Below are 13,185 nucleotides of genomic sequence, written 5' to 3'. Positions count from 1 at the left end.
AAGCACCGAGTCACGCAGCTGCCCTGGACACTGGGGCGAGGACTTTCCCACTGGAGCCAGTGTAAAGCAAGCTCCTCTTTGGGGCAGGACATGGATCTGAGAGGCACAGTGAGACCCTTGGTCTGATGACCCAGCCACGTTGCAGCCAAGGAACAAAGTCATCCATAGACAGGCAAAAAGCTCTGGCTCACCCACACCAGCAGCCCCACAGGCTTTCCCTTCTTGGATGCTGCCGTGTGCCCCAGCCCGTACCCCCCCTGAAATCACCATCTCCCCAGGCTTCACCGTCGAGCTGGAGCACCTCCCTGAAGCACCCACCTCCCGGGTGCTGCTCGGCCCCAGCCGGCAGCACGGCGCTGGAACGGGCTCTGGAAATCGCAGCGTCTCCTCCAGAGCCGGAGACACAGAATGGGACGGCGCTGATCTGCGCCGCAGTCAGAGCCATCAGCGCTCCGGGCCTGAACGCGATGTGGCACCGAGCAGTACAGCTGCAGGCTACTAACAAGATTATCAAGAAAAGAAACTGGCTATAACCTATTATTACTTTTCAGTTAGACAAGTAATCAAATTAGTTCAGGCGTACACTTCAAAATAGTAATCCATTACTGTAAGCGATTAGTCCAAAGTAATCTCATTATACGCTGAACAACTAGTTAGTAGAGTCAGCTGGAAAAGAGGAAACATTTTTATGAATGTTATTTTGCAGTGGTGATCTTTGCGTGGCTCCCATGAAAAATTCTTGCCCTGCTGCTCATAGCTGGCACGGCTTTAATTGCAATTAAATCCGGTTCCGCTCCTGGTGGCTCCCTTCACCACCAGCTGCTGGCCCGGGTCAGCAGAGTCGTGCTACATCTAGGACAGGGTATAGCGAGACCGAAACGTGCCCCAGGGATATTTAATATCCCTTTAATCTTGGAGGGAAAGCAGTTTTGGAGAATGCAACCCAACGCCCTGGCGCTGGGGATACGGAGTCAGGTACCGAGGACTGCTTTTGATGACAGGAGGAGAATATCAGCCCGTGGGCCAGTTTCCTTCCAGCAAGGTGGCCGGGGGACAGGTGACGTGCAGGGCTTTCCTCCCCCGGGGCTGGGGGGAGCGGCAGGGGTGCAGGGGGCCGGGGCCCAGCACGCCCTTTCCTTCTGCCTTCTGTGTCTTTCAGGGAGCCATCCTCACCACCATGCTGGCCACCAGGAACTTCTCCGGTAGGTGCCGTCTCCGGGGCTCATCGCCTTGTCTTACAGGGTGCCCAGGGCAAACCCGTAGGGTCCCTGGAGAGCTGGCTTTGCCTCGGGTGTCACGGGGGGGCTGAGGTTGCAGCTTCGTGCCTCTGGGGATGCGTGGCATTGGGTGGTGGTCCAGGCCACGTCACCTGGTACCTCCAGGCTGGCTGCTGGCTTGGGATGCAAGAGAAGAGGTGTCCGGCTAAGGCACAGCAGTCCCCAGAGGTTTAGGTTTTGGGGGTTTGTACGCACCCACCCATCTGGCTCGTGCCGGGGTGGGGATGTGGGTGCTGGGGGCAGCCAGGGCTCAGGGCAGCGAGTTTTGTGTCCTCCTGGAGATGTTTGTGGCTCAGGGAGAGCACCGGGAAAGTGTCGGAAAGGTCCCTGGGTGCCACTGCGGCCAGATAGCAGCAGGGTCCCTCGGGTCCCTCCCTGGGCAGGAGGGCACCGATCCTGCAGGGCCCCCCCCGCTCTCCTCCTGCCTCCCTACACCCCGAGGGCTGCGCGGAGACAGAGGAGCAGGGACAGAGCGCGGCGGCCCAGCCTGTGCACCCGGAGAGGTCTCGGTGCAGCCAGGAGCACCCCTGCCCCCGTGCCCTTGCTGAGAGCTGTCCCCTCTGGGGACACCCTGCTGCCTCGGAGCAAGCCCTGCGGCGGGGCCCGGCGATTCCCGGGCACCGATCCAAAAAGGAGCCGGTGACTGCAGAGCTCATCTGCTCGCTGTCACCTCCAGCCCTCCCCAGTGCTGGGGATGGCCCCAGCAGAGGTGGGACGAGGCAGCCAAGCCCCGCGCACCGGCTGAGCGGGCCGGTGGCAGCTGTTTGGTGTTATATGGGCGTTTCGGGGTGCTTCGCTGAGGCACCCCAGGAGTCGGGTGTAGTGGGGGGGGGGGAATGGGGGCTGCTGGCCCAGCCAGGTGCCGCAGGAGAGGGCCACGGCCGGGTTCGGTGTCTGCATTTGTCGTGGGGGGATCGTGCTGACACATTTAGCACTTGTGGGCAGCGTGCGGCAGGGCTGGAGGAGTCCAACAGCTGGGGGGATCCGGTGTCGGGCCCCGCGCCGGGAGACCGGCGGACATGAAGCATCAAAGGGCAGGAAATTCAAAAGCATCTCTCGTCGTGCTGCCCGTCCCACGCACGGCCCAGGGGCTCGCCGGTCCCCCCTGCCCGGGAGCACGGCAGGGCCGGCAGGCAACGGGGTCCCACGTGGGGCTGAGCCCCGCGGATCCCACACTGCTCAGGGGTGCAGGGGGAGCGGGGTGGCTTGCACAGCCCGGGGGGCTGGGGCAGCGCCGGCAGCGGTAGGTGGGTACCGGGGAAGGCGTCTGCTTTTCATCATTGTCAAAATGTGGGCTGCAGCTGTCGGGCCGGCGGGCCGGCAGCACATGATCCCGGCAGCATGGGGCTAAAATTAGAGGGCGGCAGGCGGGCAGCCCATTCCACCGCGCTGCGCCACGCTCGGTCACCAGCACCCCCCGGCCGCAGCCCGCCTGCCGGCCCCGCCGGCCCCCTCCGAGCCACCCCAAGGACTTGGCGTGACGTTAGGAGCCGGGTCATGCCCCTGGCCGAGAACCACCGGGGTAGGACGGGACGGTGCCAGCGAGGTCGCCCCTGAGCTCCCGGGGGTTGCACCGGGGGTTGCTGGAGAGAGGACGAAACCCACCGGCTGGTCCCGCGGGGTCCCGCCGCTCTGCTGCCCGGCACCATGCTGCTGATCCTCGGCCTCCTGGTCTTGGTGCCCTGCCTGGCTCTCCTAACCTCCTTCCTCCTCTCTCCAGGAGGCAAAAGCGGTGGCAACAAGAAGAATGACGGCGTGAAGGTAAGCCCCCTCCCCGCCACCCTATCCCACCTGCCCCTCTGCTGCTGGGGCGGCAGCGGGGGTCTCCGTGCTGTGCCGGTGGTCCCCACGACACCCTGCGCTTTAAAGGGCAGCTGGTGGCCCGGCTGTCCCGGTGTGTCCCCGTGCCACCGGCTCCGCTCCTGCCAGGACAGGCAGGGCACAGAAGGCTTTGCAGCGCGGCGAGCGAGGGGAGCGGGCCGGTGCCGGAGAGGTGCGCGGGGGGAATTCGCTGCTGTTTCATTGCCTGCAAAATGCTCTCGGCCCTTGCTGCCCCCAGGGAGGGGGAGAGGCAGAGTCTGGACCAGGAGAGGGGACAGGGACAGGCAGCTTTGCAGCCCGGAGCCACGGTTTCAGCCTGGCAGCAGCCGTCTGGCGAGATGGGCGGCTGCATCTCCTGCTTGCCCCAGCACGCGTCCCGCTGCGGCTGGTGGGGCTGGGCTCTCCCCCCAGCTCCTGTCCCATCCCGTCCCCAAGGGCTGGTGTGCTGCTGGGTGGCACATGGGTGCCTTTAACCCTCTCGGCAGCACTGCTTGGCCCCCTGTGCCCAGTGCAGACAGAGCAAGGGAACTTGGTGGCGCTTGACAGAGCAAATGGCTTGGTGATGCTCTAAAAACAAGCCGGTGCTTGGTGGACCTTGTTTCTTGGGCTGCAGGTGAACCCTCAGGTTCACCTGCCCCTCTGAGGTGGGGCCATAGCTCTTCTCCAGGACAAGGTGGCTCCCAGAGGCAGCAAAATCCTGCTGCCGAGCAGCTTCTGATGATGATACGGAGATGTGGTGGTTAGCAAGCTCTGTCAAACCCTTCCTGCAGGAAGGAATGGTCCATGGGAGGGTCTTTCTCTCCTTGCCTGTTCCCTTCATGAATACAAGTGATCACTCAGCAGGGGAGAGCTGGCGTGATCACATCCCCCGTTGCAGGGCAGGGGTGCAAGGTGTCAGGCAGAGCTTTGGGAGCCCGACCAGCACGGCTGCTCTCCTTCCTCCATCCTTTTCGTAGGGACCCAGCTGTTGGGCTGTGAGGGGCGCAGGGTTTTGGAAGAGCAGAGCCCTCAGCTGGCTTCTTTCCTCCTCAGTCCAAATGGTCAGTGGAGCCAGTGGTCTAGGGATGGCTTGTCTTTCTCCCACTCCTTCCAGACCCAGCGGCTGGGACAGGACAAGCCTGCAAGGCTTGAGACCATGCACAATCGTCCAAACCTGGGCTCAGATCCACAACAGACCATTCTGGCCATGCAGTGTTATTCTGCAACATGAAGCTGACGGCCTGCATTGCTATGAGAGGACGTTGCTTTGGGCCGTGGTGTCAGGATATCACGTGGCTTCCAGGACAGGATTGCTAGGTTTGGACAACAGTGCTGGCACAGAGGGGACAGGTCCCATGGGAGTCACAGCAACCCATCTGCCAGCCACTGCTGGCCTGTCCTCTGCTGCTCTGAGGTCCCAGCTGCTTCTGGGAGTCACCTGAGAAGTGACACCACAGGTAGGGCTGACTTGGTACAAGTTGCTGGAGCACAGGTGAGAGCAACCAGGAGATGCGTTTTTAAGCTGTAGAAGGAGAGATTGGTGGATGGAGAGGCTTTATCAGGCACGGTCCTGAATCTCATTTTCCAGCAGAAAGGGACAGCCTTGAATTTCATCTCTAGCATCGCTGGGATGGTGTGGTGATAGAAGACCATTTGCCAGCCCAACTTGCTAATGATGCTTCCTCTTGGACTTCAAAGTCCAGTGCTGCTGGTGTGCTGCTGGGTGGGCAGCTTTGAGGGCAGATGTTATCCTGGGAAGAGGGGCACTTGCTGTCGTAGCGAAAGAGCTAGTTTGGGTAAACAGCCTCTGGCCCATCACTGAAACTCAGCAAGGAGGGTCTGGTTTCAGAGGGGGATCAGAGAGGCTGGTTTGTATCCCCAGTCGGCAGCCCCTCGCTGGGGAGTGGGGAGCAGCGAGTGAGGCTTCATCCTGAGTGCAGTCTACCAGCCAACACTCAGCTCAAGAGGGTGTACCAGCTCTGGAGAATGAGTTTGCTTTTTTATTGCCCCCTTTCCAACAAGTGGAGGTGAGACAGCCTGGCTAGATGGCCAGGAAGGTAGAGGAGGAGAAGACAAAGTAGAGGCAAGCTCATTCCCAGCAGGTTGCTTGTGTTGGCCACCCTCAGCGTTACCATTCCAACCTCTCATTCCCATGCTCAGCCTGGGGGCTCGCAGCGTAACCCACTCATGGGGGCACAGGGAGGCTGGGTGCTCCGGGCGAAGCTTTCATGCCCCACCGTGGGCAGCTGGCAGATGTCAGGGCATCGCTGGGCGGTGTTCATTTCTTTCCGTCTTGCTGGAAAAGCGAGGCGGGAACCTGGAAACCTGCCTTGGGCGGGTGGGAAAGTGGGAAGGGAAGGGTCCTGCCTGCCCAGAGCAGGGCTGTAAGTCAGGCCACGTGGTGCGGTTCATTGTTGGAAGAGTTGTGTCCCCATTTGGAGAAACCTGCTGGACTGACCGTCCCCATGAGAGCAGGCAGGTCCCAGGCAGCCACCCCTGCCGTTCCTGCCCAAAGCTACGGAGGTGGGCAGCAGGTAGCTGGTGCTGCCCTCCAGCCTGCCCGCACAGCCCTCCGGCACCGGGACTGTGCTCGCCCAGGCTCAGAGGGCTCGAAACTCACCCTCCCAAGGAGGTTCCTCCCCTACGAAAAGCATTCACGGGACCAAAAATCCCCCTCGAGCCCTGCTCTGGGATCTGTGGGGTCTTCTGGTCCCAGCAGCTATGATACCTTCACTGCCCTGTGTAGTGTCACATCTCGTCACATTGTAAACTAATGAAATCACTGCCCCATGTCGCATCCTGTCCCGTCCTAAATTAATGAGCTCACTGCCCCATGTTGCATCCTGTTACTGTATGTCCAGACTCGACGCGGTCACTGCTTTGTGTTGCATTCTGTTGCGTCTGAAATTTCTGCAGTTTACTGCCCCGTCTCATGTCCTTGGGTAGCAGAAGCTGTCAGCCCTTCCTGCAGACAGCCCGACTCCGGCGGCTCCGTTTCCCATGAGGTTCCTTCTGAAATACCGCAGCTCGCTCTGCCCTTTAGGACATCTGTTGTTTCGGTGAAGGAGGGGCGAGGATTAACGTAGGACCTAGCGAGGGAGGGGAGAGCTGCACCGGCAGAGGGGGAAACTCAGTGACCATGCGGGTGGGAGCCAGTTAGGATGTCAAAGGAGCAACAAGGGGGAATGGATATCAGCAGTTTTTACACTGCAGCCCACCCACGCACCCCAACGGGTCGCTCCGTGGACTTTTCCAAGAGGTTTGCACTGTGTGTGCTGCTTTTCCCTCTGCAGGGCAGGCAGGGCTGGTGCCTTGTTAAATATGGTGGTAAAACACTTTGTTATTTGGCACTGCAGCTTCTGATTCCTGCACACTGGTGTTCCCTGTCACCTGCTGTGATTCATCCCCTGGGAGCTGGAGGTGGAGAAAGGGCAGGAGGCCAGCGTGCACATCCCCCTGTCTCCTGCCGAGATTAAAGGTGGAGGCGGGGAGCAGAGCACAGAAAGGAAGGAGAGTCCAGTACTAGTTTGGGACTGCAAGCAGAAATGTGGCTATGGGGTCGTCCAACCCAAAAGCCTTAAAGCCTAGTGACAGTGGTCAAGGATGGAGGTAAATATGTGCATCCTCTTCTCTTTGGAGAAGACTTGTCCTGATTTAAAGCACTGGAGCTGCACTCAGGCCAGCTTCCCACACGGTGCGTCTGCCTTGCGGGGTTGAGTAGCAATAGCCATGCTGGCTTTAAACCAGCCAGCTTAGTACTGGTCTAGGTCCAAAGCTAATTGAGCATCTCCACACTAGTCAGCAGCATGGGCAGATGCACCCGGAACAGCTCCAGAGTCTGTAAACGCCAGTGCCCTCACACCGGGTGCAAGGGTGTACAGGTGGTGGAGCTGCCTTAGTTCTTCAGTGTCCCACTCCTGTTCCTCTGAGCTTGCTGGTCTGGTCACAAAGCCACCAGAGTGATCATCAGCTCCTAGGGGACTCCCTTTTGGACTAGCCAGGTCCTTGGGATGAGCAACACCAGAGATTATGGCAGGTCAGGAGAGAAAGGTGCCAGCAGGAACGCGGGGAGGGAGCTGGCGTGGCACCACCAGCACCGCAGCCAGCGGCACGTCCCTACAGGAGCACCAGGTTGCCCCCCCGCGCCTTTCGTTTGCCCCTCCACGAGGACCACAAAGGGTGGCTCAGGAGCTGCTGCCTCTCACGTGCCGCTCTCTGCCTTTCTCACTCTGTGTCTCTTCCTGTTCCATCTCTTCTCCTTGTTTTTCCAGAAAAGAAAGTCCAGTTCCAGCGTTCAGTTAATGGTGAGTGTCCTTCGTCTTCCTCAATGCCGATATTGCTGGGCCTCTCTACATGTTCCAGCTTCCCCCGTTTTTGGAAGTTACCTCGGGGTAGGGAAGAAGGGACACTGGGGTTGGAGGGAACATCCTCAAAGCCGTATCACCCACAAACCCCATTAACAGGGTTGGTGCAGGCACTTGCTGGCCACCAGCTGGTGGGAAGCCAGCCCTGGTTCTTGCTGATGGGTTCTCATGCCGTTTCTCCCAGTTCTCCTGACTCAGGTCTGCAGGCTGCATCGGTCCAAGGAGCCTTGGAGAAACACCTTCCATGCCTCTGCGGGGACTGTATGGTCATGGGACACCTTGCCAACCTACATCGGGGTATTATGGGTAATACATAAGCAAGGCTCTGCTGGGAAGAGCTAGCAGAGCCATTGCTCTAGCTCCGCTAGCAGAGTCGCCTTGATGGGGCTCCTGGAGAGAGACGGGGGGTCAGTACCCCCCTCCCCCCCAAATCTGTGTAGTGCTCAGCTGTTTCTTGAAAGAGCTGTGTCTCAGCCTTCGGTGGTCCATGTGGGTCTTGGAAGCACTCTGTTTTATTGTACATTTCTCTCCCTACTCTGCGGTCAGTGTGGTCTCTCTCACTCCTGCACAGTCCCCTCTTTCTCATCCCAGCTCCTCCTCGCTGTTAATTTGTACATCTCTCTCTTTATCGTACAGTCAACATGGTGTCTTCCACCCTTACACAGCCCCTCTCCCTGCCCCTCCGGCAACACTCCTAGGAACCCACCGAACCCCCCCCGGACCTGCCCCGTCTCTGTCCCCGCAGGCGTCGGTAGGAAAGGCAGCGCCGTTCCTACGAGACCCTCCACAGCCCAGCTCTTGTGCCCTTGGCTACAAGGAGTGGAGGTCAGGGAGGGCTCTGCCAGTGCTGCCCTAGAGCTGTGGTTGAGGACGGGTTGGACCTGCTGGCGTTTTCCTTGGTTTCTGTCCGTTGGCACAGTCGAGCGCTGTGGGGTCGGACTCGGGGGGCTGTCGAACACACGAGCTCTGTCTGGCGCGGGGAGAAGACCCCTCTCACCGCCCCGTCTCCTTTCTGTTCTTTGCTCAGGAATCGTCAGAGAGCACCAACACCACCATCGAGGACGAAGACACCAAAGGTACCGGTGGGGGCACCTGGGAGGGCGGGCAGGCTGTTTCGGAGGGGTGTGCTGGGGTTGTTAGTCTGGCCACCCCTAATGAGATATTGGATATGGCGAAACCCACCACCATCGAGCTGCCTCGGGGCCCTTCAGAAGTTGCTTTAACTCCTTAGGTGGTTTCACTGCTGGGTCGCTGCCCCAAGCAGCTGAGGCACTGCTGGCTAGAAGGAGGGGGGCCCAAAACCAGGGATGTTCCCTGAAAACAGGCACGGAAATGGCAGATATCTGCAGGGATAGCAGCCCGGCCGCCCGCTCCTCCAAAATAAATGGCCCTTTGGGAAAACCCTCCAGGGGAAATCCCTGCCTCCCGCCTGCCAGAGCCAGATTTCTAAGAATAACCTAGGGAATAATTTATCAGTGCTAATTTGTAAAGTCTCCCAACGAAGCGATCTCAGCACAAAGCAAGATGGACTTCGGCCTGACATGAGAGTTAATGGGACATGTGTCCCCAAGAGCGGGCACAGAGGCAGGTGGTGCTCGGGAAGTGATGGGGGTCCCTCTCCTCCTTTCTGAACGACTCTCAGGAACGTGCTCCCTCTCTTTTCACTAGCCACGGTACAAAAAAATAATTAAGTCAAGCATGACGCCGATTTGCATTTGAAGCAGAGCCTCATTAATAAGCCCAGGGTTACCTCTGACAGCTCCTCCTGCATCCCAGGGAGCCAAACCCGCGCTCGCAGCCTGGTCCCTTCCCAGCTGAGCCGGCAGCGCCCGGGGTCCCCGGCAGCAGCCGCACAGTGCCGTGCTTTTCGCGGGGTCCCTCCTTGTGTGTCCCGGGGTGGATGGCCACGTCGCCCACCTTGTCCTCCCCGCCAGCTGAGACCCCCTCCTCTCGTCTCAGAGGGAGGTGAGAGCATCCTTGGTCCAGCCTGCCCTGGCTGGCCCCTGCTCTGAGTTCAGGGGGTAGAAAGTCCTGGCTTGGCAAGACTTTGCAGCCAAGACCACCCTGTGCCACCTTTTTGGGCCGAGGGCAGCTCACCACTCCGTGATTAACCCTTTTGCTCTTTAGGAAAATACAGGGTTTTTCAGTTTTGCCCTAACTTTGGAGGTCTTTCCTCTCTGGGGATGAAGAGGCTTTCCCCACTTCTCTCTCCCAAGTCCCTCTCCTGCTTTTCCCCTGGACAGTTCCCAATGGCCCCCAGTGTCCCGCTGTCTGTTTCTGACAAGAAAAAGATACCTCACCGATATTGCAACACCAGGACTTTTGGTTTGTTTTCTCCTTTTATTTTCTTTTTCTCTTTAAACCAACAGTACGGAAGCAAGAAATCATTAAAGTCACAGAGCAGCTGATCGAAGCAATAAGCAACGGAGACTTTGAGTCCTACACGTGAGTGTGCCCAGCGTGGGTTTGGGCCGGGGCCGGGGCTCAGCCTCCGGGAGCGGGTGCTCTCACTGTGGCAACACAGCCCAGGAGGTTTTACTGCTGCCCAGGGCAGGGCGACCAGCTTGACGTGGTGGTGGGGCATGGAGACCATCCAAGAGAAGCAGGGGACATCATTTTCCAAACCTGGCGCTTCTCTCACACTAAGCTGAATCACATCTCTCTGGTCTCATTATCATGGATGAGCCCATTTTCTGGTTTGCAGGAAGATTAATAACTGTAAATGTGATTTATGGTGGAAGAAGGAACATTGCATCCATGGTGTCCATTATATCCAGATTGCCACAGGCTGCTTGGAAGCATAAATGCTTTCTACTCGCTGAGCTGATGCTCCTCAGAGTACGCTTCTTCTGTGTCCGAGGCCTATTTAATTAGAGATTTCTGAGCAAGTGCAGGTCTTCATCCCTGCCTCAGAGAATCGCAGCAGGGATATTTTGATACAGAGCAGAGAATATGAGTGTTTCCCTGCTGGTTTTCTTTCTTACGAAGAAGACGACAGTGTTTTGGGAGGTTTAATTGGAGATGGTGACCGATGGAGAATTCACCCTGCCTCGCTGGGGTCCTGGCTGCAGTCGGTGGGCTGGAGGTGAGGCGGGGTGGGCTTCATGCAGAGTGCAGGGATGAGGCCAGACTTCTGCTTGAATTGCTCACTGGTGCAGAGGCTCCTTGGTCTCAGGCTGAGGGGGAGTCATCCCGAGCACGAGCCGTTTGGGTTTTGCAGGCTCTCACGCCAGAAGCAGCGAGATAACCTCTCCCTTTTCTCTCCCCTTCCTGCCTCTCCAGGAAGATGTGCGACCCTGGGATGACTGCCTTTGAGCCCGAGGCTCTGGGCAACCTCGTGGAAGGCCTGGATTTCCACCGATTCTACTTTGAAAACCGTAAGCAGCCCCCTTGCCTCCCGAGGGACCCTTCCCACCTCCCGTGGGCCCAGCTGTGTCTTGATCTCCATCAGCTTGCTGGAGAGAGGAGGGTAAGGGTGGCTTTGGGAGCATCTCTGGCTGATCTGGAAGATCCCAGCAGGAGGTGAATCAAGCCTGTTAGGTCAACTGTATGCAGAGGAGTTGTTTGGTTAGCTGCTTTCTGTGTGGACCCATCCTGAAACCACCCGCGCAGCATTTACTCAGCCCTTCCAAGCAGAGAGCTTAACCCAAGCATCTCCCCTTCCCACATTGCTGCCGCCCTGGGCAAGAGCCACACAAACTCCTTCCCCTGCCTAAAGCTGCCTGTACTTGTCCCCTCTCCAGTGTGGTCCCGGAACAGCAAGCCCGTGCACACGACGATCCTGAACCCCCACATCCACCTGATGGGAGACGAGTCTGCCTGCATCGCCTACATCCGCATCACACAGTACGTGGACGCGGGAGGCATCCCCCGCACCGCCCAGTCTGAGGAGACCCGCATCTGGCACCGCCGGGATGGCAAATGGCAAATCGTCCACTTCCACAGATCCGGCGCGCCCTCCGTCCTACCGCAGTAAGCCCTGTGAGCCTCCGGGGATGGGGCAAGGGGGGCATGGAGGGGACGGAGTGGGGTCCTTGTGGCGCTGAGGTGGCAAAGCGGGTGGGATCCTGCCCCGAGCATCTGGGGTGGCGAGGAGATGGCCGATGGCCGTGAGATGGCGATGGGGAGAGGGATGCTCTGCCAAAGGGACGGTCGAAGCAAATTCCCTCTCTGCCCGGTTTGTGTTTTGCAGCTGAAGCGCGGTCCTGCCCGTGTGGGATTTGTCACTGACTGACTACCAAGGGGAGACCTCCTCCGACATCTTCACCTACGGGACTTTGGCTGTTGGCTCTGCTGCTTGGTTCCCGCTGGAATAACCCCTCGCTTCTCACCGCACACACGCAACGGCCCCGCTGGCGCCGCGCAAGCATCCCATCGAACCCCCCCACCCTGCCGGGGCCGTGGCACCGGGCCCCTTTCCCCTGCATGAACCAAGAAAAGAGAAACCATGAACCTAAACCCAAGCATCTGGCCGGTGAGATGACACCTGCTGGGGTAAAGGCCTCCCTCCTCGGCTGCATGGCATTGGTGGGACCCCCCGCTACCCGGCACATCTCCTGAATTGGGCTCGGACTCATCATCCGCCTCCATCCCCACCTCTGCTGGGACCCCCCTGAGGAAGAGGAGGGCAGGGGGGCAGTTTTGAGCCGCTCTGTGCCGCACCCTCTCTGCGCACCGGTGGATTTTGCTTTGCTGCTATCGAGGTCCCCATCTGCCGCTGTGGCTCCCCCCTTCTCCCAACCCGAGCTCCCGCTTCCTGGCAGCCTCGGCCGGGGAACCGTGGTTTAAACCCTTTGCAAAGTCCATGTTCCGTGCACCCCCGGCGAGGAGGGCAGTGTTCGGATGGGTGAGTAAAGGCTGTCCGTCTATTTTCCCTTCCCAGGAGCGTAGGCTGGCTCCTTCCCAGGAGAGTGACTAGGTTTGCGCCCTGGCTCTGGGCAGCTGCCGTGCTGAGAGGGATGTTCTCCCTCCTTCCTCCCTTCTCCCTTCGGAGCAGGGACCGGCGAAGCTGGGAGAAGAGAGGAGGGGAAAGATGACTGCTTCCCGGCACCGCGTCGGCACAGCCGGGAGCCGGGGCTCTCCCAGCCATGCCATGGCGGTAGCATCGCTCCCGCGCCCTCCTCCCCACCCACCGGGCTGGATCCCCCAGCCCGGATCCTTTACTCCAGCACCCAGCCCCGCTGAGCACCCACCACTCCCCCTCGCATGCAGCACCCGGCGCTCCCCCCATGCCCGGCTCCCAGGCTGGGATGGGGCGGCCGATCTGGCCACCGATTCGGGGCGCAAACCTCCATTGCCCACACGACTCCTTCCAGCGACGACGAGGAATGCAAGCTTTATAAAGTAACAAAACTCTGCAGAATCTGATCGTGCTTCGAAGAAAACAAACAAGCCTTTAGCTGTCTTCTACTTTGAGCGCATGCCTTTTTATAGGGAAAAGAAAACAACCTACCGTGTATTTCGTAACTTGATTTTGAGTATTTGCTGAAATGGATCTTTATGTAATAACTAGAAACATTCAACTGTTTAGGGCAGGGAGGGTGGGGGGATTTTCGGGGGTTGCTGTTTTTCGTTGCGTTTACATTTGGAGAGGGGTTGCGCCGCCACGATGCTCCTACCCGGGGTCCCGCGGCTGCCAGCCCCCACCCCGCACCGTGGCGGCTCGTCCCATCCCGTCCCGCAGCACCGGGCGGGCGAAGGCACCCGCCTCCCCGGGGCACCCCCCCGAGGGGCAGCCCCCCCGA

At 59.3% G+C, this 13,185-nt stretch overlaps 1 protein-coding gene across 1 annotated transcript in view; it reads left to right on the top strand.

Annotated features, from left to right (window-relative positions):
- CAMK2A (calcium/calmodulin dependent protein kinase II alpha) overlaps positions 1–12,968 on the top strand; it is a 33,130-nt gene extending 20,162 nt beyond the window's left edge. The window contains exons 12-19 of the mRNA XM_075509436.1: positions 1,160–1,202; positions 2,998–3,038; positions 7,349–7,381; positions 8,469–8,517; positions 9,811–9,886; positions 10,724–10,818; positions 11,185–11,413; positions 11,634–12,968. Of these exons, the coding sequence (XP_075365551.1) occupies positions 1,160–1,202; positions 2,998–3,038; positions 7,349–7,381; positions 8,469–8,517; positions 9,811–9,886; positions 10,724–10,818; positions 11,185–11,413; positions 11,634–11,637 (570 nt within the window). The 3' untranslated portion in view covers positions 11,638–12,968. The remainder of the gene's footprint in view (positions 1–1,159; positions 1,203–2,997; positions 3,039–7,348; positions 7,382–8,468; positions 8,518–9,810; positions 9,887–10,723; positions 10,819–11,184; positions 11,414–11,633) is intronic.
- The last annotated feature ends 217 nt before the right edge of the window (positions 12,969–13,185 follow it).

This window comes from Mycteria americana, chromosome 8, assembly GCF_035582795.1.
Source record: "Mycteria americana isolate JAX WOST 10 ecotype Jacksonville Zoo and Gardens chromosome 8, USCA_MyAme_1.0, whole genome shotgun sequence".
In the NCBI taxonomy this organism is placed as follows: Eukaryota; Metazoa; Chordata; class Aves; order Ciconiiformes; family Ciconiidae; genus Mycteria; species Mycteria americana.
This window is presented reverse-complemented; position numbering and strand designations above follow the sequence as displayed.